This window comes from Meriones unguiculatus, chromosome X (assembly GCF_030254825.1).
Source record: "Meriones unguiculatus strain TT.TT164.6M chromosome X, Bangor_MerUng_6.1, whole genome shotgun sequence".
In the NCBI taxonomy this organism is placed as follows: domain Eukaryota; kingdom Metazoa; phylum Chordata; class Mammalia; order Rodentia; family Muridae; genus Meriones; species Meriones unguiculatus.
Window position 1 is genome coordinate 31,996,484 of NC_083369.1, and position 25,328 is coordinate 32,021,811.

At 45.0% G+C, this 25,328-nt stretch overlaps 1 protein-coding gene across 5 annotated transcripts; it reads left to right on the forward strand.

The window, feature by feature from the left end:
• The first annotated feature begins 208 nt into the window (after positions 1-208).
• Positions 209-23,486, forward strand: Hdac6 (histone deacetylase 6). 5 transcript variants are annotated; one of them, XM_021658601.2, is made up of 29 exons: positions 209-350; positions 1,345-1,464; positions 1,546-1,671; positions 1,800-1,888; positions 3,827-3,911; positions 4,004-4,044; positions 4,900-4,996; positions 5,145-5,242; positions 6,819-6,923; positions 7,045-7,113; positions 13,706-13,832; positions 13,926-13,991; positions 14,086-14,145; positions 14,224-14,313; positions 15,111-15,217; positions 15,311-15,378; positions 15,578-15,749; positions 15,837-15,965; positions 16,124-16,292; positions 16,515-16,648; positions 17,209-17,277; positions 17,397-17,589; positions 19,618-19,767; positions 21,370-21,544; positions 21,657-22,156; positions 22,241-22,342; positions 22,470-22,616; positions 22,712-22,840; positions 23,083-23,486. In XM_021658601.2, the coding sequence occupies exons 2-29, from the start codon at positions 1,375-1,377 to the stop codon at positions 23,149-23,151; spliced, it is 3,456 nt and encodes a 1,151-aa protein (XP_021514276.1). In that variant the 5' UTR covers positions 209-350; positions 1,345-1,374; the 3' UTR covers positions 23,152-23,486. The 5 variants fall into 5 exon arrangements, with proteins under 5 accessions (XP_021514276.1, XP_060231479.1, XP_060231480.1 ...); XM_060375496.1 differs by lacking the exon at positions 209-350 and adding an exon at positions 506-612; XM_060375497.1 differs by lacking the exon at positions 209-350 and adding an exon at positions 677-1,011 and having other exon boundaries at positions 22,712-22,844.
• Positions 23,487-25,328: the final 1,842 nt, after the last annotated feature.

The window sequence follows — 25,328 nt, forward strand, 5'->3', positions numbered from 1 at the left end:
TTCCGCGCCCTTACCCATTTTCATGACACAATGTGAATAGCTAAACTTCAGAGATGCTTCTTGCATACCATCGTAGTGCCTACTAACTCCGAAAATTCTCAACATCTGTCATCACTTTCATTTTGGCTGCTCCAGCCAACATTTGTCATCACTGTGATTTTGGCTGCCACCAGCCATAGTTCATTACTAGCGTTTACTTCGGGCTAGTCGGCTGCAAGACTGAGCTACGTCATCGCCAAGCGCAGTGCAGGACTCTCGGGAGAGACGTCCATTCAGAACATCCTAGCTTCTTTGATTTGCTCTCGAATCACCGCACAGCACAACCGGTGCGGATCCGTAGGGATCCTAAGGTAAGGTGACTGGCTTGGAATTAATAATGGCAACCAAAGTAATCAGAACAACGGCAGCGGCAGATGAGATTGGGGCGCGGTGATAGAGGCAGGGGCAGATCCGGGTCTCTAAACAGTGAGTCGCCCATCACGCAGGCGCGGTATGACGCGCTCCTCTGGTGTGCTCGCGAGAGGTGGGGTAGGCTGGGTATGGGCAGGGAAATTAAAACGCTCAGCCCTGTGGAAAAGAAGGGATCACGTGCCAGGGATTTTTCCGCGTTAAGTAAGGGCAGGGTTTGAAAAAGATTCAGAGCTCAGGGAGTAGGGCGGGAAGGATTTGCCCACGTCACTGGCTGGGCGGGAATTGGGCGGAGGCTTGTAACCGGCTAAGGGTGCTGGGTTAAACGTTAGGTGTCTGGGAAGGGGGTGGGGCCTGGTAAATTCTGAGCCAAAGGGGCAGTCCCCTGAGCCTGGGGGCACGGTGAAAGGCTCAGGGAAAGCTCCGGGGGAGTGGAAGGTGCGGGTTGGGCCCTACAGGAGGGTGAAGTTAAGGGGGTCTTTTAAGGGTAGTGCCGAGGCCGCTGCAGCCTGCTCTGACGAACTGGGAAGGTGGTTGTTATCTGAGGAGACAGGCTGAGGCGGGCAGGTTGCAGAAGCCGAGCGTTTCGGGCGAGGATTAGAGGTATGAAAGGATGTGGGAACTAGAGGGGTGGGGGCGATGATTGGAAAGGTCAGGCCTTAGAAGAGCCTGATTGAGCCGGGGGTTATACCTCGCTTAGGGAATAGGCAAGATGTTTAAAGAGAGTCGTGTAAAAGCAGGGAGGTCCAGGAGAACGGACTGGACCAGGTTTCCTCCATAGGAGAAGATGGCCTTGAGGGGTGGGGTTTAGAAGGCATAGGAATGGACCAGCCTGAAGGATGTGCTCTAGAATAGAGGTCAGGGCCTGGAAAGGGGCAGGGATGTGGGGTCCTCTGGACATTCCAGCTGCCTTACCACCAACTACACCCCTGCCAGAGCCTTGCCAGGAGCAAAGGCTCTTCAGCCATGACCTCCATCGGCCAAGATTCTTCTACCAGGCAGCGAAGGAGTAGGCGTGATCTCCAGTCGCCTCCTCATGACTCCAGTACCACTGTGGTGAGGCCCCAGACCAGCCTTGGAGGGCGGGGAAAGCCAGCCAGCCATGTCCAGACTCTGATCCTTCTCTCTAATTGGCAGAAGCGAGGTATTAAGAAGGGTACTGTACCCAACTCCAGCCCCAATCTAGCGGAGGTAAAGAAGAAGGGCAAAATGAAGAAGCTCAGCCAAGCAGTTGAAGACCTAGCCATGGGGCTTCAAGGCCTGGTGAGAGAGGCGTGGGTGCAGTTTGGCCTTCTTTACCAAACAAAACAATGGTTTACCCCATCCTGGACAGTGTGAGTTGTTTTCTTGATTGGAACCCTGAACAAATTTGTGCTTCTTTTCCCCTGCAGGATCTGATCCCCAAGACAAGACTAGTGGTTGGTACTGGATTGGTGTTTGATGAGCAACTAAATGACTTCCACTGCCTTTGGGATGACAGGTGAGGCTGGGACCTCCAAAACCTAACACATTTGCCTATCTCTTAAGCAAGAGTGAATCTTTTCTTATCCTAGCCTGTAGTCTGGAATCAGATGGTATAGGGAGGTGGGGATCATTCTTGAAAGAGTTCTCTTTTAAGCCAATAAACATTTATCGAGTGTCTAGTGTGCCAAGGGTTGGTGATATATGTGAACAAAAGAGAAATCAGAAAGTTGTCAGAGTCCACTTGTCAACTGATTGGTGAGCATGAGGGCAGATCGTTAAACAGCCAACTGCTGTATAAAGTGTTTAATGAAGACAACATGACTTGGAGACTCCATAGCCTAGGCTATCCTGAAACTCTATGTAGCCTAAGCCAGCCTCAAATCTTTGATGATCTTGCTGTCTTAGTATCCTGAGCACTGAGATTACAGGCATGAGCAACCAAATACTTGGCTAGAAGTGTTTGATAGAGTGCCCTGGACTACCTAGCATGCAGGTCCCAGAACCTTGCTTGAGGAAGAGACATTTATGCAGAAATATACCCCTTGTTTGCTCTACTTAAAAAAAGTCTGCTTATCCTTTTTGGCTCTGTATCCACTATCTGGCTTCTCACTGGTCTCTGCTTCTAGCCTCCACATTGAAGCCTAAAAAATATTTAGGCTCCTCAGTTAAAGTCTGAATTCATTTTTTTTTAATTTATATATTATTTATACAGTGTTCTGTCTGCATGTACACCTGGATGCCAGAAAAGGCACCAGATCTATGTGGTTGTGAGCCTTCATGTGGTGACTGGGACCAGAGCTCGGGACCTCTGGAAAAGCAGACAGTGCTCTTAACCTTTGAGCCATCTTTCCAGCCCAAAGTCTGAATTCTTTATCCTGGTCTCTACAGTTCTATGTGATTTGGCTCCACGTCCCCCTATTCAGTCAGTCATCTGCTCATTTGCTTCAGTTCACTTCACCCACACTGGTCTCCTTGCTATTCTTGCAGCATGCCAGGTACCCTCTAGCCGGGGGTCTTTACCTTTGGCTGATCCCTCTTTCAACTTCCACAACTGGCCACTACCTTTCTCCCATCTGATCTTAGATATCTTACTATCCCCTGCCATTGTCTTTTTACACTGATATTTACAAATACAGTAGCTATCTCCCATATCCTGACCTAAAACTAACTCATGATGTCAAAAGGCTTCATTTATGGTTTGCATTTGTTGAGGATTCAGCAGTGCGGCAAACAAAACTGCCTTCAAAAGTAATCAAGAAGTGACTAATACAGGGTTAGAGCAGTACCAAGGTAGGAGGGAGAGTTTGAATGGAAGGGGTACTTCCATTTTTAATACAGAAGGTATTGCTGACATTTGAGTAAAGGTACAAGGTCTAAGGGAGTGAGCTATGGAGTTATCATGGAAAAGAGTATTTTAGGTATGAAAGACAGTTGGACTCCATGGACCTGGCTGAAGGGTATGTGGTTTAATTGAAGACCGAGGAGAGCATTGCAGGTGAGACAAGTGAAGAAGGAAGCATGAGGAAAAAAAAAAAGAGTCAGAAATGGAATTGGAGACAGATTTTTTTTTTTTTAGGGCCTTCTAAGTGTGATAAAGATTTTTTTTTTTTTACTTCAACTATGAATGGAATCAGAGCTATAAAATGGTTTTGAGTAGTAGAATTTTCACCACTGCCTGCCTGCAGTGTATAAGAGGGACTGTCGGGGGAGTGAGTGCAGACATAAGGAGGTTCTGGTGAAGGCGATGTGACAGACAAATCTGGAGGTTCTGGTGGCATAAATTGTAGTGGGGAGGAAAGTGTAAGACTGCAGAAATGACAAGAGGAAAGGCTGATGCTACAGGAAAGGGGTGAGCAGCTATGAGAGGGTGAATGGGAGATGTGACAAGAGCAGCTACACTCCCTAGCAACTTGCCTATCTGTGTGTGCCTGTTACTGCATCTTTACCTTCCCAGCTTTCCTGAAAGCCCGGAGCGGCTCCATGCAATAAAAGAGCAGCTGATCCTGGAGGGCCTCCAGGGACGCTGTGTATCCTTTCAGGTAAGTCCCCCAGCCTACAGGTGGTGGGAAGGGAACTGGCAGGACCTAGGTATGGTCTATGCTCTAGTTCTTTATTCCTTATGTCTCCTCAGGCCCGGTTTGCTGAGAAGGAAGAACTAATGTTGGTTCACAGGTGAAAACTTGGGAGCTTGGTGGGGGGCGGGAAAGACGATGCCCTGGCCCAAACAGGACAGAGTGACTGCTTTGGGATAGAATCCCATAAACTTGTCTGGCCAGCCTTGGACAAGTCCCTGAGCATCTCTGACTCTTCATTGCTAAAACAAACAAGCAAACAAAAAAACAACAACAAAACCAAAAAAAAAAAAAAAAAAAACCCAAACACCCAAGTACCAGCCAAGTATGATGGTACATGCCTATAATCCCATCACTTGGGACCTGAAGATAAGAGCTTGAAAAATTCAAGACAAGCCTCAACTACATAGCAGGTTCAACTTGGGTTTCATGAGATCCTGTCTGAAAAAGCCTTCCTTCCTGCCCCCCCAAAAAAGAAATCTAAGTCCTCCGTGAAGGTCAATGTTTGTGTCAGGTATCTGACAGCATCTTACAGATCATAAGCCTGTGATGTGCTAGTGTTATTATAATGTGCCAGTGTGATCAGGAGGGTTGGGGGTGTGTTCTGTAAGAACTGAAGGGAAGAGGCCTGGTACAGTGTGGCTCACAGAAGACTAGCTGGGCAAAGGGAATATGTGAGCTGATCTTCAAGAGGCAAAAAGGTGGGTGAGTCCAGCGAAAGGAATATCTGAAGGAAGGGAGGAACACAACTGTAATGGTATAGCCAGAATCAGGGAACAAAGTATACAGCTGGAGATGAGGGGAACTAGAGAAGAAATAGGGACTGTGGCCTAAATCCCAGCCACACCCCTAGGTTAACTATGGATGCGTGATTTGACTTGTGGTCTAGTTTGTAGAAAGTGTGGCTGGGAAGTGAACAGGGCTCTAAATGCTATCCCTTATCTTGTGTCTCCAGCCTGGAATACATTGATCTTATGGAGACAACCCAGTACATGAATGAAGGAGAACTTCGCATACTAGCAGGCACCTATGATTCAGTTTATCTGCATCCGGTATGGATGAGAACTGTGAGGTCAGGGTGTGGCAGCAATTCTGGGGTCTCCCATCTCTATGCCAATCTCACTGTGGGAAAAAGAAGTGAAATAGATAGGACAGCTCTTTCTCTCTCTCAATCTTTCTCTGGTTTTTCAATGTCTCCAGAACTCATATTCATGTGCCTGCCTGGCCACGGGTTCTGTCCTCAGGCTGGTTGATGCAGTCCTGGGGGCTGAGATTCGGAATGGCATGGCTGTCATCAGGTAGGACTCTCAAGAATTTGGCTTACATTTTTTAACAAATCTTTTCACATAGTGGTGCATGGAGGTACATGTTGTAATAACAGTGTTTTGGATGCTGATGTTGAAGAAAGGCTCAGGAGTTCAAGGCCATTCTCAGCTATATAGTAAATTTGAGGCCACCCTGGGCTAAATAAGACACTTCCTCAAAAAAAAAAAAAAATGTTAAATGTGTTAACTTGGGTACGATGTCTTCATGTGATTGAATGAAATGGCACAAAGTGGAGTTCAATAAAAATTCTCTCTCCCTCCTATCCTTGAAAGGTGGTCATTGTAACCGGTAACTTCTGTGTTCTCTCACAGCAAGTCTTATTCAATTAACAGATAATGAGTATCAATAGTCTATTGAGTCACAAGGACATATTTCTTCTCTGTCTGGGACATCTTAAAATCCAGATGCAGCCAACAAACTGTGACATCCCAAACTTTAGTCAAAAGCATTTTCTGTTTTGTTGTTGCCTGTGGAAGGTCATAGAACATCTTGTCATAGCTGACTTCCTAGAACTGATAAGATGCAGAAGATGACTTTGTCATCCACAGTCCATATTTTTATTAATTACACTTTATTCATTTTTATCCCCCTATAAGCCCCTCCCTCCTCCCCTTCTGATCCCACCCTCCCTCCCCTTTCTGCATGCATGCCCCTCCCCAAGTCCACTGATAGGGGAGGTCCTCCTCTCCTTTCTGATCTTAGACTATCAGTTCTCATCAAAAGTGGCTGCATTGTCCTCTTCTGTGGCCTGGTACAATGGCAGCAAGTGCGTGGTGCCCTCCTTTCCATTCTGTGCATTTTAAAAAAACTTGTATATCTTTGAAAACTTTTTCTTAATAGTATTTGGGTCATCCTTGAGTGAGATGCCATTGTGCAAATGTACTCTGAAGTTAGTTACTTCCATGCTGGTGGGAATTTTGGTTTCCTCTGTCTTTGCTGCTTCAAACAAATACCATTAACAAACAACAGTGGCACATTCATAAAGACAGTACTTTTTATTACATAGGTTTCAGCTAAGCGCACATAGCAAAATGACTGGGTGTGAAAAAGTATGCATGGATAGCTTTTTGTTGTTGTTGTTTTGAGACTTTTTCTGTGTAGCTTTGTCTGACCTGGATTCACTTTGTAGATCAGGCTGGCCTTGAACTCACAGAGATCTGCCTGTCTCTGCCTCCCGAGTGCTGGAATTAAAGGTGTGCATTACCATGTTTGGCTTTTTTCACCACACCTGGCTTTTTTTTTTTTTTTTTGTGAGACAGGGGATTCTTATATATTCCAGGCTGCTCTTGAACTATAAGTCCTCCTACTTTAACTAGTATTACAGGCATGAGCCACATGCCAAATGGGGTGTGTGGGTACCTTTTAATGGTTATGTTCAAATCTCCTTGATGAGAAAGCATTGGATTGGGGATGATGAAGCTTCAAAAGCCACAGTTACTCAGTTGCTGGCAGATTTATAGACTCTCTCCTGGAAGAAGTGGGAGCATGGGAGAGTCTATCTCTTTAGAGGAAGAAGCCCAAATCTGTTGCCTTCCCTTTCCTGCTTAGGCCTCCTGGACACCATGCCCAGCGCAATCTCATGGATGGGTATTGCATGTTTAACCATGTGGCTGTGGCTGCCCGCTATGCTCAAAAGAAACACCACATTCAGAGGTCAGTAACAAATGACAGGTGGATTGTGGGTAGCATGGAATGGGGGTGCCATGGTCTAGAATGTTCCTTCATATGTCACTTGATCCCCTTGCATGGAGCTCCCCTCTCTCTTTGCTCACAGGGTTCTTATTGTGGATTGGGATGTGCACCATGGTCAAGGAACACAATTCACCTTCGATCAGGACCCCAGGTATATCCCTAGTCGCACCCTAAGTACCCTGCTATTCTTAACTACTTCTAACCACAAGGACCAGCAATAGGGGCTTGGAAGGAGGGGAAGGCATTCATATTCATTGAGTTGGGAAATGTATTGCTTCCTGGTTGTCTACTGTCTCCTGATTTCACTCTGAAACAGGAACTGGAGTTTCCATTTTACAGACTGTGAAACTGAACCTTACAGGTTACAATGTCCCGTAGAGAAGTGAAAGAGGTAGGATTTGTGTTATAAGTATTTGGTCTTTTTTTTTTTTTAAGATTTATTGGTTTATTTTATTATCTATACAATGTTCTGTCTGTGCGCCAGAAGAGGACACCAGATCTCAGTATAGATATATAGTTGTGAGCCACAATGTGGTTGCTGGGAATTTAACCCAGGACCTCTGAAAGAGCAGCGAATGCTCTTAACCTCTGAGCTATCTCTCCAGTACCATATTTGGAGATCTTGTTCAATAATTTACTCCTGAACTGGAGTGGTGATTGATACTTTGTTGTTGTTGTTTTCAATTATGACAACACTTCAATCTATTCTTAAAAATTAAATAGGGCTGGCAAGATGGCTCAGCAGGTAAAGGTGCTTGCCTGACAACCCGAGTTTGATCCCCAGGACCCACATGGTGGAAAGGAGAAAGAACCAACTCCTGCAAGATGTTCTCTGACCTCTATATACATACCATAGTGTGTGTGTGTGTGTGTGTGTGTGTGTGTGTGCGCGCGCACACGCGCGCGCACACACACACACACACAAAATAAAAATAAGATGACAGTTTAGGTTATAGCCTCAAATTTTTATGTGCATGTACATATTTATTATTAATAATACACTTCGAGTGGTATAATCCCCCATATTTTCACTGGCATATCTAACTGTGTATTGGGGACACATCATGTTGATGCTACAAAAGCATTTTAGTCTTTGTACAGACTATAGACTGTTAAGCTGGTGGCACACATCTTTAATCCCAGCAATCAGATACTTGGATTAATGCAATGAAATACTCTAGAATTTTTTGTTTTTGTGTTTGTTTGTTTGTTTGTTTTAAGATAGGATTTCTCTGTGCAGCCCTGGCTTTCCTAGAACTAGCTCTGTAGACCAGGCTGGCCTCGAACTCACAGAGATTCACCTGCCTCTGCCTTCAGAGTGCTGGGATTAAAGGCATGTACTACCACTGCCTGGGATGTGCAATTTCTAATAGTAGATTGCTGAGTCATGCAGGTCAACATGCTTTAAGGTCTGGTATATGCTGCCAAACTTGACTCCAGAATTTACCCTTCCTTGTGACTAGGAGGTATATAATAAATAGTAGTTTTATCTGGCTTTTCATCTAATTGATTATATAGAATCTACTTCACCTGGTAGATCTTGTGGTCCTTGATACTATCCAGACGCTTTGTTCTTTAAACATTGTTTTCCTATTATTTCCCAGAACTTGGTGCTGATGACAGTTGTCTTTTTCATTTCTTTCTGAGTTATTTGTTTTTCTTTCTGAAAGGCTGTAGGTTCTTCTCTCTTTCCTGTGTGTATCCCACATGAACTCTGGATCCTGTTACCTTCTCTTTAGCATCGGGTTGACATTTTACATCTACAGCCTGACATCTCTCCTCTGTCTTTGCAAATGTTCTTTTATTAGATCTTTGATAATTATTTTCTCTGTTCTCTGAGACTCCTGTTAAAAGTTAAACCGCCTGGGTTGATCCTCTATGAGATTTTGGTTTTGCTTTTTAATTTAATTTAATTGCTTTGCTAATTAATTTAATTAATTAATTATGATTTTGTTTTGATTTGATTTTTGAGACAGGGTCTCTAGCTCTGGCTGGCCTCTTAATTCTTTTTATAGCTATAGGTGACCTATTCTTTTGAAATGGGGATAGGAGGTTCCTTTGACACTCCAGGCCCAGGGCTAGTGTGTAACTGTCTGGGATGACAGTTCCTTCTTTTCTGCCCATGGAGTCCACCTGCTAAAGGTTCACAGGTATCAACTCTGTCTCTCCACATGATGACAGGGAGCCCAAGACCTTTGCCACATCTGCCTCCTCTAAACAGATCTCTTTTGTTTCTTTGCTAAATCTTGTTTAAGATGAAGGTTCAACTAATCCACTTTATTCTTAGAGGTTTGTTTGGTTGATTGGTTTGGTTTTGGTTTTTCGAAACAGGGTTTGTCTGTATAGCCTTGGCTGTCCTGGACTTGTTTTGTAGACCAGGCTGGCCTCAAACTCACAGAGATCCACCTGCCTCTGCTTCCCATAGTTCTGAGATCACAGGCGTGCACCACCACAGCCAGCTCTTATTCTTACAGTTTTAACTTAATTTTTATTTCCCTTCTCTGTCTTTTGAGTTGTGACTTCCTGCTCTAAACCCTCAGTCTTAAGGGCTGGTGTGGGTGGTTTGTTTGTTTGTTTTCACTTTGCACTCCTGCTCCTCCTGCCTCCACCTCCTGAATGCTGGGATTATTCCATGTGCCACCAGGCCTGGTTTATATGACACTAGAGATACAACCTAGGGCTTCCCGGATGCTAGGCAAGCATTCTGCCAACTGGGCTACATCCTCAGTCTTGTATGGCTTTTTAAAAATAAACCTTTAATTTTTTTTTAATTTATGTATATGGCTGTTTTTCCTGTATGTATGTCTGTACCATGTGCATATCTAGTGCCCTCAGAAGCCAGAGCAAGGTTATCAGATTCTTTGAAACTTGACTTACAGACAATTGTGAGTGGCCATATGTGTACTGGAACAACAAACTACACTCTTAACTGCTGACCTCTCTCCAGCTCCCCTCTACGACTTATTTTATATTTCCTATCACTTTTTATTTTTGCTCAGTTTCCTGAGATGGCCTTCATTCTGTGTATAAGTCTTCCTTTTGAATGATGTACTCTGACTTTTTTTTTTTTTTTTTTAGACAGGGTCTTGCTATGTAGCCCAAGCTAGCTTTGAACTTACTATCTATACTCCAGGTTGGCCACCAACTTGAGATCCTCCTACCTCAGCCACAATCCATAACTAGACTTTGTTTTGATCAGCACAAGCATTTTACTTTGTTTTGATCAGCACAAGCATTTTCTTTCTCTCTTGTTTTATACCCCCTCACACCTAATCTTGTTTCTATAGAATAAGAATTAAAAGTACTTTAACCTAGCTTTAATCCTAGCACTTCGGAGGCAGAGGCAAGTGGATCTCTTGAGTTAGAGGCCAGCTTGGTCTATAGTGAGTTCCAGGAAAGTCAGGACTACATAGGGATACTCTGTCTAGAAGTTTTCTTCCATTCCTTGTTGTATATCTCTTCATTCTTACGCTAACTAAATTACCTTCTTGGTGCTTCTCTTTTACACTGGCGCTTTCCCCTAAATGTCTTCTTTTGGATATTTTTACCTCAAATTGATGGGCTGTTCTTGGGGCCATCATGGGATTACTATACTGTGCTATTTTTAGGTCTGTGTTCCTAAAAAGCATATTTGCCCAGAATGGAAGCAGGAAGCAGAATGTCTGCTAATACACATCTCAAGTTTAGGGACTGTGAGAACCGATCTAGGCATGAGGTTGGATTTTGCGAATGTGTGTGTGTATGGGGGAGGGGACACATAACATCTTTTAAAAATTAATTTTATTTTTACTTGTATATGTGGTATGCTATGGGTATGAATGACTGCAGATATAAGAAGAGGGCATCAGATCCTCTTAAGCTGGAGTTAAAGAAAGTTGTGAACTACCATATGGGTGCTGGAAGCTGAACCCAGGTCGTTTGTAATAGCAATAAGTGCTCTTAACCTTTGAGCCATCTGTCCAGCTCCCAACATCTTTTTTTTTTTTTAACTCCTTCAGCCGTACCAAAGGTATATCTATTTCACTTATTTTTCCAATATAGTTTCTGGCTTTTTCTGTCATCTTTGCTATTTTAAAACATCACTAATTTTTCTGTTTTTATATTTTTAAATTTCTTCCACTTGATTATTTATTTTGTTTGTGGCTTCCTCCACCAAATTCTTCAACATTAATAAATTCACTGACCATTTTTTTCATTCATATCTATACCCATTACTGTACTCCTATTTTATTTCTGCATAAATTCTAGAATGTGTCTTTAACAAATAGGATTTTTTTTTTTTTTTTTTAGAAATGGCAAGGCTTTGGGTCCTATACCCAGCATTAAAAAATGAAAACAGGGGGCTAGAGAGATGGCTCAGTGGTTAAGAGCACTGGCTGCTCTTCCAGAAGTCTTAAGTTCAATTCCCAGCAACCACATAATGGCTAACAGCCATCTGTAATATGATCCGATGCCCTCTTCTAGTGTGCATGAAAACAGTCTACTCGTATACATAAAACAAATAAATAAATCTTTAAAAAAATGAAAACAGTGTTACGACAGTATCATATCTAAGAAAATGAGTAAGACTTTTAATAAGCTTTTTCAGGGGAAGGTAAAATGGGGTCTTGTTATGAAACTTAAATTGTCCTTAAATTCTCAATCCTCCTGTCTCAGCTTCCAGAGTGCTGAGATTATAGATGTGTATTGCCATAGGTGACACCTTTACTATCTGTTACCTGGAATATCAAAAAGGTAAAGAGTGACCATATTCTATCAGTCCATTGTTATCCTTGAAGTTGATTGAACTTATTATAAAATATCCTTTTAGAGTCTGGAGAGATGGCTTGGTCAATGAGTTACTTATGAGGATCTGAGTTCTGAGTTTGATCCCCCCCCCCAACCCACATTAAAAAAAAAAAAAGAGCCTGGAATGGTAGTACAAACTTAGAATCCCAAGTGATAGGGATTGGCTCACTGACCAGCCAACCTAGCCTATCTGATGAGTTCCAAGCCAAAGAAAGACACAAAAAACAAGATGGATGGTTCTGGTACAATAACATCCAAAGTTGTTCCTTGTCTTTTACATCCTGCATGCACACACATGTGTGTGCATGTGTGTATACACATGAACACACGTACACACATCTATTGGGCTATATAAAGCCCTCAATTCAGTACATAGCACTATAAAAAGTAATCAGTCAATAAAAATAAAGTCCTTGTCTGTGGATACTCTATAACTAGTTTCCATGGGTGCTAGTTGTATTTTGAGACAGGGTTTCTCTGTGTAGTCCTGCCTGTCCTGAACTCGCCGTATAGACCAGGCTGGCCTCAAACTCACACAGATCCACCTGCTTCTGCCTCCCAAGTGCTAGGATTAAAGGTGTGCACCACCATACTTTGTGGGTGCTGGTTTTTCTGTTCTCTGACTGAGAGCTCTTGTGGAGTTGGGTTTGTTCAAGTCTTTGCTTATTCAGGAGAATTTTTGTTCCCCAGTCTAGTTATTTTCCTCTACTCTTTGCTGAAACTTTAACGCCAATGTCAATGTCAGAAACTTTAAAATAATACAATTAAACAAACAGAAACAAATAATCGGTAGTTCTCTGTGAGTTCAAGGCCAGCCTGGTCTACATAGTAAGTTGTAGGACAGCCAAGGCTACATAATAGAGACGCCCCATAACAAAACCAAAACAAAGAAATCACCCTCTACCCACTCAAGACTAGAGCTTTGTATGGTGATTTCATTCCCCATTCCAAAATATTTTCCTCAATTTTAAGAATCTTTTTTACATCTTTTACTTTCACAGATATATTGTCAACATATCTTTTAGACTCAACATGAACATCTTGCCTTTTTAGCAGGGACCTATTAGTGTGTCTTATCCCAGAACACGTGTATATATGACCTCTCAGTGTGAACCTGTAGATTTTGTCTTTCTTGTCAGAACCTGCACATTGTGTCTTTTCAGCATCAGTTTTGTGTGTTGTTCTTTCTCACCTATGAAATACAAGTAGTAGAAGTGGCTTTGTGAAGTACTAAGAAAGGACTGTCCTCACTGACTTTATAGCAGTCTTAGCATTCTGCACTTTAGCACCCAACACAAAAACAAGTCCCATCTTAACTCATTCCTGGCCTCTGCACCTCTCCACTTCTTTCAATGGAATCACTAGGTTCTCCTGCATGGACTTGTGGCTCTTTACAGTTCTAACTAGTTTCTGCATTTAAGTTCCCCCGTGACTCCTGTGGACCTCCAGTATCCAATGTTGTTAATCTTGGAAAAATAACACTAGGGGGAGCAATGGGAAGAGACAGGACCTACAGTTTCTCACAAGGTCAGCATTGCCCAAGTTCTTGGGTAGACTCAGTAGCTCTGGGGACCTTAGTCTTGAATCTTAAATTAGGTAGCCTATTTACTGCAGAAGGGTTGTGGGGTTCTGCTGGGAAATCAATGAATATGTAGAAAAAGAATGGGTAAACCACTGGGAGAATTAATGAATGGAGAAATGAATAAGTTGGTGAGTGTGTGGGAGAGTGAGTTAATGGAAGAATTATCAGTATATACTGAGAATTGGAAAAACTTAGGAGAAAGGGAATGAATTGAGTAGCTGGTAAAAACTTGCTGAATAAACCCCTGAAGCTCTAAGTTGGGAGTCTTAAATTTGACTCCTCAGTTCCCTTGTTTTTGTTTTTGTTTTCTATGCGGATTGAGTTAACACATGCTAGTCAATCATTCCTCAGCATTTCTTTTCTCTGCCTCTAGTGTCCTCTACTTCTCCATCCACCGTTATGAGCAAGGACGGTTCTGGCCCCACCTTAAGGCTTCTAACTGGTCCAATACAGGTTTTGGCCAAGGCCAAGGCTATACCATCAATGTACCTTGGAACCAGGTCAGTGTCTGCCCGCCTAAAGTGAGCCTAGCCCTGCCTTTCCACTGGTTCAAGAAAGGTGACGACTGTCACATCATGCTTCTGTCTCTGCAGGTGGGGATGCGAGATGCTGACTACATTGCTGCTTTCCTCCACATCCTGCTGCCAGTTGCTTTTGAGGTCTTAAGAGATACAGGAAATTTGGGGGTGAGGGTAATAACGAGGGATGACCCATAAAGGCAGGTGTTCTTACATAGTGTGTTCCCTTTCTAAGTTTCAGCCTCAACTGGTCCTGGTGGCTGCTGGATTTGATGCCCTCCAAGGAGACCCCAAGGTAAGGCAGGTTCTCTTCGGTGTTAGGTGGGCAAGTGGGAGTACACTAAGCTTCCTGTCACTCTTCATGTCTCCCTAGGGAGAGATGGCTGCCACTCCCGCAGGATTTGCCCACCTAACACATATGCTCATGGGTCTGGCAGGAGGCAAGTTAATTCTCTCTCTGGAGGTGAGTAGGTCACCTTAATCTAACCTTGTAGATCCTAAAGGGCTTAGAATTTTATATTTGTTTGTTTGTTGTGTGTGTACTATACATGCATGGTCAGAAGACAACTTGTAGGAGTTGGTACTCTCCTTTTACCATATAGATTCTTTTGGGGAATTAAACTCACGTCAGACTTGACAGCAAGCCCTCTTATCCTCTGACCCATCTCACTAGCCCACAGGAAGGCTTAAGAGCAGGTGTTTTGGGCCTTGGGGATGGAGTTAAAAGGTAGAATACTTAGCTAATATAGGCAAAGAGTTCATTCTCAGGACCACTAAAAACAAAAGAAGAGCTTTCATGTATATAAGAAGTTCCTTGGGGCTGAAGAGATGGATCAGTTGTTGAGAGAGAGAGAGAGCACTTGCTGCTCTTACAGAAGTTCTGGGTTAGATTCCCATAATGGTGGTGCACAGCCATCCAAAACCCCAGTTTCAGGGGATCCTGCAGGCTTACGCGTGGGACACATACACACATGCAGGAAAAACATTCATAAAGTAAAAATTCCTTAAAAAAATTTAATGGGATTTTTAAAATTGTTGTTCCTGGCTCAGCCTTACTACTTGATAATTCTTTGTGCCTTTGTTTCCTTTATGTCAAGTCGGCAAAATGATAATGGTATTCACTTGACATCATTGTCCAGTAAATTAAATGAAGTCATCCTCTAAATTTCTTGTTGCTTGACATAAAGTATGTATTCAAATGTTGTTCCTGTTATCAGTATCCTTCCCTGGTAATATTAGCCCTTTGTTTGTCTTCCCCAGGGTGGCTATAACCTCCATGCCCTGGCTAAGGGTGTCAGTGCATCACTCCACACCCTTCTTGGAGACCCTTGCCCCATGCTGGAGTCCCCTTGTGCACCTTGTGCAAGGTGAGCCTACTGGGGAAGAGGGGAAAAGAGAGACCTTATTGCCGGGGGTGGGGTGGGGCAATTTAATCACATTTCTGCTTCCCCCAACCCCAGTGCCCAGACTTCAATCTCCTGCACTCTAGAAGCCCTTGAACCTTTCTGGGAGGTCCTTGTGAGATCAGGTAGGAGGTAGGGAATGGGCATGATCAGCATTAGACATGGAATGATCTATTGGGGGGGTGCTCTCTTCTACATCCCCTTTCCTGGAATGCCTTGGTGGGAAGGCTTGTCTGGGTTTTAGGTTTTATGTCTGGGCCACACTTGTCTCAGAGTGATGGGATCCAGATTCAGGAAGTAGGGTGTCTGAGCCCCTCTTTATAGTTGAGCCCCAGGAGGAAGATGAAGTGAAAGAAGACAGGATAGAAGAAGAGGAAGAGGAGGAAAGACCCTGGGACTCTTCTGCACTGACAATGGATACATTGCCAGTGTTCCGGGATCGCACTGGGCTGGTCTATGATGAAAAAATGATGAGTCACTGCAACCTATGGGACAAGTATGCAGTTAGAGGGCTGGGATAAGTGGTGGTTGGGTCACTCACCTCACTCACTAAACCCCTGGCTCTGGTTTCCTCAACTACTAGTCATCACCCTGAGACACCTCAGCGCATCTTACGAATCATGTGCCACCTGGAGGAGTTGGGCCTTGCAGCACGCTGTCTGATCCTACCTGCACGGCCTGCCACGGACAGTGAGCTCATTCGCTGCCACAGGTTAGACCCTGTGCTAGGGGTAGGCCAGCTGAGGGACTATGGGGAGGTTCTATTAGGACCTAGGGCTCACCTCCAATGTAGGTGGAGCTACTGCCCATCTAGAGTGGTCCAAGTTCTTATCTGAAGATGAGTTGTGACTTGTTCCTCTGTGCCTCCAGTGCCGAGTATGTGGACCGTCTCCAGGCCACAGAAAAGATGAAAACCCGGGACCTGCACCGTGAAGGTGCCAACTTTGACTCCATCTACATCTGCCCCAGTACCTTTACCTGTGCGCAGCTTGCCACAGGCAGTGCCTGCCGCCTGGTGGAAGCTGTGCTTTCAGGAGAGGTGTGTCTTCACTAGGTGCCAATGCAGTCTGGCTTAAGAAATAGGGTCCTGAGGAAATAGAGAGGGCCCATCTTCCCCTACTTAGGAGGACAGAGGTAATAGAATCTCTGTTGGGAGGGACAGCTCAGAGTGGGTGCCCTACTGTCTGAGCAGATGGGAGAAAGGGAAGGGAAGGATAAGAGTGAGGGCCAGAGATCCAGTCTTACTGCTTTTTTTCTCCAGGTTTTGAATGGCATTGCAATAGTGCGCCCTCCAGGACACCATGCCGAGCCAGATGCTGCTTGTGGTTTCTGCTTTTTCAATTCTGTAGCTGTGGCTGCTCGCCATGCCCAAGCCATTGCTGGACGTGCCCTGCGGTAAGGGCTCCCCAGAAACCCCAAAACCTAATCTTTACAGAGACCTGAACACCACTCCTCTCGCCCCATTCAGTCTTACTTTCCAGACCCATGGTACACTTCTAGGAACTTTCACAGAAACAAACAAGAATCCACTGGGCAGCACTTCACTACAAAAGACCCAGGAGGGTTATATTCGTGCCTCCTAATCATGACCTCTAGATGCTTAATAAAGTATGATCAAGGGTATCATGCCAGCATTACTGATCCCTAACAGGTCATTCCAACAGAACCCAACCCATCTCCCAGTGCTTACTCCAAAAGACCTGGGATTTGACATGTGACACTTAGCCACACTGGAGCCCTGTTACCTTGCCAGTGCCTAGAAGAGTCTAGAGCCTAACCCCAAGTACTTGCTCAGGCCCATGTAAAGCCCTTGGAAACCAAATATGGGCCTTCATCCTTACAATGATGGCAGTGCTTTCTCAAGATGTCCATGGTCCCCAGGAGTTGAGCTAGCCATAGCCCTCTCCTGGGCCCAAATGTCCCAAGATGCTAAAAGGAGATATCTCCCTCCCCAGGATCCTGATCGTGGACTGGGATGTTCATCATGGTAATGGAACTCAGCACATATTTGAGGATGACCCCAGGTGAGGGATGGGACTATGGACAAGACTGTAGTGTGGGAAGGTGCTGAAACATCCTGCAGGGATTTGTGTAGCCTCTAATATGTCATGGTCCCTTTCTCATCCCATCTTCTCCCTGGCAGTGTACTATATGTGTCCCTGCACCGGTATGACCATGGCACTTTCTTCCCCATGGGGCATGAGGGTGCCAGTAGCCAAGTAGGCCGAGCCGCAGGTGTAGGCTTCACTGTCAATGTGCCCTGGAATGGACCCCGCATGGGTGATGCTGACTACCTGACTGCCTGGCATCGTCTGATACTTCCCATTGCCTATGAGGTAAAGCTCTGGTCATTATATGATATCTGTGCAAGAGGCAGCACATCTCTGCATCCCCAGCATGCATGTTTGACTACCAGGTGACTGATCAATGATGGCTTTTAGGACATAGGTGGCAATGATGGCCTTACGTGTCTGTCTGACCATGCAATATGGCTGCATGTGAGTGGCCTCTCTGTATGACATTTTATATGTGAACAACTGTCCTGGCTATGTGTATATATGCCTTCTTAATCTGTCTGCCAGCATGAGTGCATGGCTGAAAAGGGGATCCATAAGAGATGCCGTCTCAGTGGAACTGTGTAAAACACAGGCATGGGATTGGATACAGTATGGATATATGTGTGTAATATTGTATAGCCACTGTCATCTACTTTCTGTATGTGATAGGTGTGATATCATATGTGACTGAATGCTGATGTCTTATAATAACCTGAGAAAGACCCTGTGAATGTGGGAGTATGTTGGCGTACTTTTTAAACTTTTATTTGCATTTCTTGTATCTTTTTCTCCCTACTCCACCCCAATCCCTTGCAACACCCCAGCAGCAAGTAGGAGAGAGAAAAGGTTAGTGGGAGAAGGGTTACAGTTCTTTCTTAGCTGCTTGCTGCTGGTCAGGGTCATTGGCTTCCTTGGAGCCAGTCCAATTCCCGTTCAGTAGCTCTCTATCTTGTTTCATAACAGCAACCAAGAGCAGCAAGGAGGAAGCAGGAGCAGCATTGTTCTTTCTCTGATCTCCACACTCCCTGGGCTCTGGCATTTATTCTCTCCTGAGTCCTCAGATTCAAACTATTTACAGGTAGCAAAGAACTCCTCTCAGAGCCTGCATGAGGCAAATAGTCTGCTCCCATGGAACATCTGAATCAGTCCCACATCCCACACTTGGGACCAAAACAAAACCATGTTTATATCCATAACAGCAGTCTGTAGTGGGATCATCGTCCATGTATGTCTGACTGGGTTTGGCTGTCTATATGTGGGTTTCTGACGGCTCTGACTCAGGGGTGGCCTGGCTGTGTGTGAGCTGGGGGCAGGGCCAATGGCATGTGTGTGACTGATGGAAACAGTGAAGACACAACTCTGCAAGCCTAGACTAAGGGGCATGCTTTTGTATCTGCATGCACAGGTGACAAGAACTACCCTTTATGTGTATGTGTAACTGTGTGCAAGTGATTGCCTCCTATGAGCATGAGCAGTGTATATATAGCCATAAAAACTGTGGTGATGATGTGGACATCACTGTGCCAATGCAGGGGTGGCTGTATGTTATTGTCCCTGTTAGAAACCAAGTATATGTGTGTGACTGGTGTGACTTGCAGTCCTGTCAATGTGAGACTGTCTGATTGAGAGTGGAGCTGTGTGACAATTGTATAAAAGCCTGTATCATGTGCAAGTGTGGCCCAGGTTTGACCCTTGTGTGTGAGATAGAGGGCATGTCTCTGTCTCTCTGTTTCTCTTGTCACTATTTCTTGCCATCTGAGTCTCCATGTATCTTTCTCTCTGTGATCCATAGCTATCCCATGACTCTATATTACGCCTCCTTCTGTCAATTTATAGTGTTTCTCTCTCTCTCTCTCTCTCTCTCTCTGTCTCTCTCTCTCTCTGTCTCTCTCTCTCTCTCTCTCTCTCTGTGTGTGTGTGTGTGTGTGTGTGTGTGTGTGTGTGTGTGTGTGTGTAAAACACAAGCTCTTCTGGGACTGGAGTCCAGACAGTTGTGAGCTGCCATGTGGGTGCTTGGAGTTGAACCTTAGTCCTCTGGAAGAGCAGCCAGTGTTCTTAACTGCGGAGCCATGTCTCCATTGGGGAGCCCCTCTCCCAACATCTTGAGTTTCTGGAAGGTATACTTTTGTCTCTGACAGCCTGGCCATTTCTATTTTTCCTAATGTTCCTGTCTTGTGCTCCTTACTTTCAGATCCTCACATCCTCTGGTTTTTGACTTGCACTTCCGTGTCTTCATTTGTCCTTGTTTCCATCACTTATTGCCTACCCAAGCCCTTGTGCCATGTTTCTCTTCTCTCCTTACCACAGTTTAACCCAGAACTGGTGCTGGTTTCAGCTGGCTTTGATGCTGCACAAGGGGACCCACTGGGGGGCTGCCAGGTGACACCTGAGGGTTACGCCCACCTTACACACCTGCTGATGGGCCTTGCCAATGGCCACATTATCCTTATTCTAGAGGTAACTCTTTCTTGGTCCCTCTTCCCATGGTGGGAGGGCAGTCTGGGAGAGTTGGCTGTGTCACTCAGGACAGTTTCTGAAATATCCTTCGAATACAGATAGACCTGGGATTGTTGTATCAAACCAGATTTCAGTAAGGATAGTAGCAGCATTTGAAGCTTTTCTTGAGGACTCATTACATGTAAAGTAGTCTCTGGAATTTTTATGTCTTACAAATTTACTTGGCAAAACAGCACTGTGAGCTACAGTCTGTTTAACTCATTTTCCTCTCAAGATCAAAGGAACTAGCTGGGTGTGGTAGCACATACCCATAATCCCAGCACTTGAGAGGAGGAAGAGAAGGTGGGAGGATCAGGGTCATCCTCAGCTACATATCAAGTTTGACGCCTGCCTGGGCTGTATGAAGCCCTATTTCCAGAAGCCCTCACTCATCAAAACAAACCAGGGAATCAAGCAGAATAGTAAATAGCCTGGTGTCACACATATAATAATGGCAAAATTGAGACTTCAACATCTGGCTCTGGAGGTCTGCTTTTCACCATCATCAAATTGTTCCTAACATGTTAGAGAGACTAAGTCAATTCACAGACCTTTTGTAAATGACTAATGCCCCCAACCCTGTGCCTGGGTTTCCTTATTTACAGATGGGGCTAGCTAATCATAGAGGCATTCCTGGTATACAGTGTTCACTAAAAAGATGCTCTGTCTTCCTACTGTTACATCTTTCAGTCATGAACTTAACCCTTAGCAAGCTTGGGTGCTGTTTTCATAGATGAAGACAGTCAGTCACAGCAAAATCTACTGGCTTCCAAAAAGTCCCGCTGAACGGTTTACCCAGGACTGATTATGGAAGGCTAAGGGTGGTAGGGAAGAGTGTGAGCTAATGTGAAGAACTGGTAGTTCGGTGGTAAAACTTGTGTACCAAGGGCCTAGGTAATGATAATGATAACAACAACTTGGACTATTTTGTCAGCCCAGGTTCAAATACTAGCACTGCTTCTTCAATTCTTGTGACCTCAAGCTCTATGTATAAAGAGTAGAAACAGGTTTCGATCAAGTTAGACAAAATTCAAGTTAAGGGATCATACAGATAGAATGCTGGTTGTTCCTGTCCCAGGTCACAACAGGGCCTTTCTTGGATCTGTGTGCATTTGTATGGGTCAAATCTGTGCTTTATATGATGTGTGGCCAGGGATCCCTGGACAGTGTGAAAACAGGTATGGCAGAAGGGCATGTTTCTGTAGATACTGAACACCTGTCATTGTGAGGATTGTGTTAACGTGCATAAATTATTTAAAATAGGCTCTAGCTCACAGCAAATAGTAAATGTAAGCTATCATTTCTTAGTATTATTGTCAGTGTTGTTCCTGTTATCTTGCACTTGACAGCACAATTTACATTCCCTCCACAGCTCCCTCACACACTGAATACTGCCCTTCTTACAAATGTGTGCCACACTCCTTTTTTTCTGGGTACTATCCTGCATTCTAGACCTTCAATGCCCTAGAAAAAGGAGAGCTAATTGGAGAGTCAGGATATTTAACCCACCCTCCAAACTTCCTGATGAACCCTCATGGAACCCTTTCCTCTCCTTTTACAAAGGGTGGATACAACTTGGCATCCATCTCTGAATCTATGGCTGCCTGTACCCATTCCCTCCTTGGAGACCCACCACCCCTGCTTACCTTGCCACGACCTCCACAACCAGCAGCCCTGGCCTCCATCACTGAAACCATTCAAGTTCATCGCAAATACTGGCGGGGTTTGCGGATGATTAGTAAGTGGACATAAGAAATCAAGAAGGGCGAGGGAATTCTAAGAAGGGAGGGAGGATCAGAGTCAGTAAAGGGGGTGGTATCCACACTCATGTATCTTTCCTATTGTTCCAGAGATGGAAGACGAAGAATGTTCTAGTTCTAAGGCTGTCATCAAGCTGCCCAAAACAGCCAATCCTGTGTCACCTACAGGAATGACCACACCAAAAGGAAAGGTTCCAGAAGCAAACACGAGGACAACTACAGCAGTGTCACCTGCAAAAGAATCTACTCTAGGCCAGGCTAAATCAAACACAGCTAAGGCAGTGCTTGCTCAGGGCCAGTCCTCAGAACAAGCAGCTTGGGTCAATACATGGGACCCTAAGACCTCAGAGGAGACTGTGGGAGGAGCCACAATGGACCAGCATGCTTCAGCGGCAGCTACAAAAACCATACTTAACCAGACCACCTCAGAGGAGGCGGTGGGAGAAACTGAGCCAATCCCAACCCCTTCAGCCTCAGATGAAGTCAAGCAGAGCACAGGTGCTTCACCTGTGCAGGGAGCCACAGCCCAGCAGACCCTTGACCAGCTGACTGAGAGTCTTGGCACTTTGGAACTAAGCAGTGGAGCTCAGGTAAAGCCCACCACCCCTGGGCAGAGGATAGAGGGGGTAGGAACTGGTCTTTGTCATATACATCTTTTTCTTCTGTGTTTCCAGGAGGTCCCTGAATCTGAGGAGGGCCTACTCGGAGAAGCAGCTGGATGTCAGGACATGAATAGCTTGAGGTTCACACGAGGATTTGGGGACTTGAATGGCCAGGTGAGCTCAGGGAGAACATGGGGTGTGGCTGCTGTTTACTGTCTATTCATGCTTCCAGATAGGTGCATATGATGTATAATGGAGAGGTGGAATCCTTTCCTTACTTAGTTTCTCCTACCCACTCTAGGATGTATTTTATGCTGTGACTCCACTATCCTGGTGTCCCCATTTGATGGCAGTATGCCCCATTCCTGCTGAAGGCCTAGATATGGCCCAACCTTGTAAAACCTGTGGAACACGGCAAGAGAACTGGGTGTGTCTGACTTGCTATCAGGTATGGGGGAAAAAAAAAAGGAATTGGGTAGAGGTTGGCCCAGCAGCCAACTTCATCTGGTTCCAAGCAACCCAATAATCACTTTCCAACCTCAGGTGTACTGCAGTCGTTATGTTAATGGCCATATGGTCTGCCACCACGAAGCCTCTGAACACCCACTGGTCCTCAGCTGTGTTGACCTATCTACCTGGTGTTATCTCTGTCAGGCTTATGTCCACCACCAGGTGAGCCTGGGCATGGCATTGAACCCATTCACGCTGAGCTGTGTCCTCCTCCAGCCCATATCCCTTCTGTCATTTGGTGAGGGGAGAACACAGATTCCTTTGCATGGCTGCCCCATGGGTATTTTCAGGAGGGTATAGAGTAATCTAGGAGACATAGTAGTTGAGGGCTATAGTGATAACAACCTCTTCGTGACTAAAATGGAAGCATCATCATTTTCACTTTTTTCTCACTTCTTCCTCAGGATCTCCAAGATGTGAAGAGCGCTGCCCACAAGAACAAGTTTGGGGAGGACATGCCCCACTCACACTAAGTCCTGAAACACGCTGCCTCTTTGCCTTCTGAGGCCCCAGACAGCAGTTCACTGAAACATGTACCTTGAATGAGGGTGGCCTCACTTTAACCCATCCTGAATATCCTTTGCAGGGTGCTTACTTAAGTGCAAATCCTTTTAAAAGGACTGATGTTCAATTGCAGATATGCCCATGCCGACTGCCTGCTTGGGGGACATCACTGTTCTACCCAGAAGGAAAGAGGGACAGCTTAGTAGCTCTGAGAAGGAGCTGAAACCACAAGGATGACATTGAAGGAGACAATTGGCAGTTGTAGCAGGGTTGCGTATTTAATAAAGCTTAAGTTGCCATGAAACCTGAAGAAAGCTTCTTTTTTTAATTTAAAAACCTGTCATTCAAAAAAAAAAAAAAAAAAAAAAAAACCTGTCATTCCCAACCATCACAAGTAAAGGAAGGAAGGGAGGGAAGAAGAAAGAAGAAGTCTTCATCAAGTCAGCTCTGTCCATCCATTGCTTTCTGCCCTCCTTCCCCCAAGAAATCTGACTAGGCAACTAGATTGGTGCTGCTGGAGACTAAATAGTAGACTTCATGAGAAAATTAGTGTCCACCATAGAAACAGGAGTCTCATGAGACATGGTGGTGCATGCCTTTTATTCCCAAACTTGGAAGGCAGAGAGATTTGGAGCTCTTGAGTTCAAGGCCAGCCTGGTCTACATAGCAGAGTTATAGGCCAATCAGAACTATGTGGTGAGACACTCTCTCACACACTCTCTCTCTCTCTCTATCTATCTCTCTTCTTTTTTATGGTTTTTGGAGACAGGGTTTCTCTGTGTAGCCTTGGCTGTCCTGGAACTCACTCTGTAGACCAGACTGGCCTTGAACTCATAGAAATCCACAGGCATGCGTCACCCGGCCCGGCTGACCCTGTCTCTTAAAGACAATGTTCTCAATCTGTCCCAGCTGAACTCTAGGGTGAGAAGACATGAAAACCGTGTTTGTTTCCCCATCTATCTCATTGAATTCCTTGGTGAGGGTAAGGATGGGTTTCGTTTGAACTTTGCGGTAGTGGTTGTGGGTGGCATTCTGAGAGAAAGAGTGCAGTGCTGTTAACCTAAGTTGGATAGCTGGAGGGCTTTTCTGGAGTTTTATTCCAGATCATGAAAATTGCTTTGGCTAATGGTTAGGGATTTTGTTGATTGCCGCCTACTCGTCCCAGAGACTCGCCTAATGAAAAAGAAGGAGGGCAATGCGCCCCCCCCCAATACATCAACCTGACTTCAAACTGACCATGTACATTTTTTTAAATTTTTATTTGTATGGATATTTTTTCTGCATTTATGTATTTGCACCATGTGCATGTCTAGTCTACAAAGGCCAGAAGAGGATGACAAATCCTCTGGAACTGGAGTTACAGATGGTTTTGAGCAGTCATGTGGGTGCTAGAAATCTAACCTAGGTCTTGTGGAAGAGCAACAAGTGCAACCACTGACCACCTCTCCAGCCCTGACTTGCATTTTTGATTCTTCTGCTTCCAACCTCCCTAATGCTGGGATTACAAGAGGGTGCCGCTTCACACATTTTAGGCAGTACCTGCATGTTTTGCAATCACTACCAACTGAACTATGTCTCAACCCAGTCGACCCCCTTTGGGAAAGCAGTATAGATACCCACTTTCCATTTCATTGTTCAGAATTCTGGCCTGTAATTATCATAGCTACAAGAGAGTCTAAGGGGGGGGGGTTGATTTATAATTTGCATTTATGCCTCAGATCGGGTTCTTTTTGTCTTCACAAAACAGCCCCTTCCTCTGCAACTGTTTTCCTTCAGGAAAACACACAACCTACCCCATAGCTATCTAGAAACCCAGCTGAAGTTGTGCAAGTTGCCTTGGTTAAAAGAAACACTTACAAAATGGTTTCCAAAATGTGGTTTTCCAGGTCAAACCTTGCTACAGCGATATACACACACAAATGGCCCAAGCTGAACCAACCCTACTCAGTCCAGGAGAGGGAGGGGCTTGTCAGAGGGGGTGTGCTGTGTAGAGAAGGGCAGGTGGAGTTCCCGCCCACATTTGCTCTCCACATTGTGTGATGCGGGAGAGGAAAGGCCTGGGGGGCGGGAGGGGTCAGGGGTCGGGCAGGTGGGAGGGGGCAAGCCCACATCTCCGCCCTCTGACCCCTGCTGGGTAGGGAGCATC

Coding starts and splice junctions, on each gene's coding strand:
- Hdac6 (XM_060375497.1), top strand. CDS start 1,375: ATGACCTCCATCGGCCAAGATTCTTCTACCAGGCAGCGAAGGAGTAGG. Junction 3,912..4,003: donor GACGCTGTGTATCCTTTCAG/GTAAGTCCCCCA, acceptor ATGTCTCCTCAG/GCCCGGTTTGCTGAGAAGGA. Junction 21,545..21,656: donor GCGGGGTTTGCGGATGATTA/GTAAGTGGACAT, acceptor CTATTGTTCCAG/AGATGGAAGACGAAGAATGT.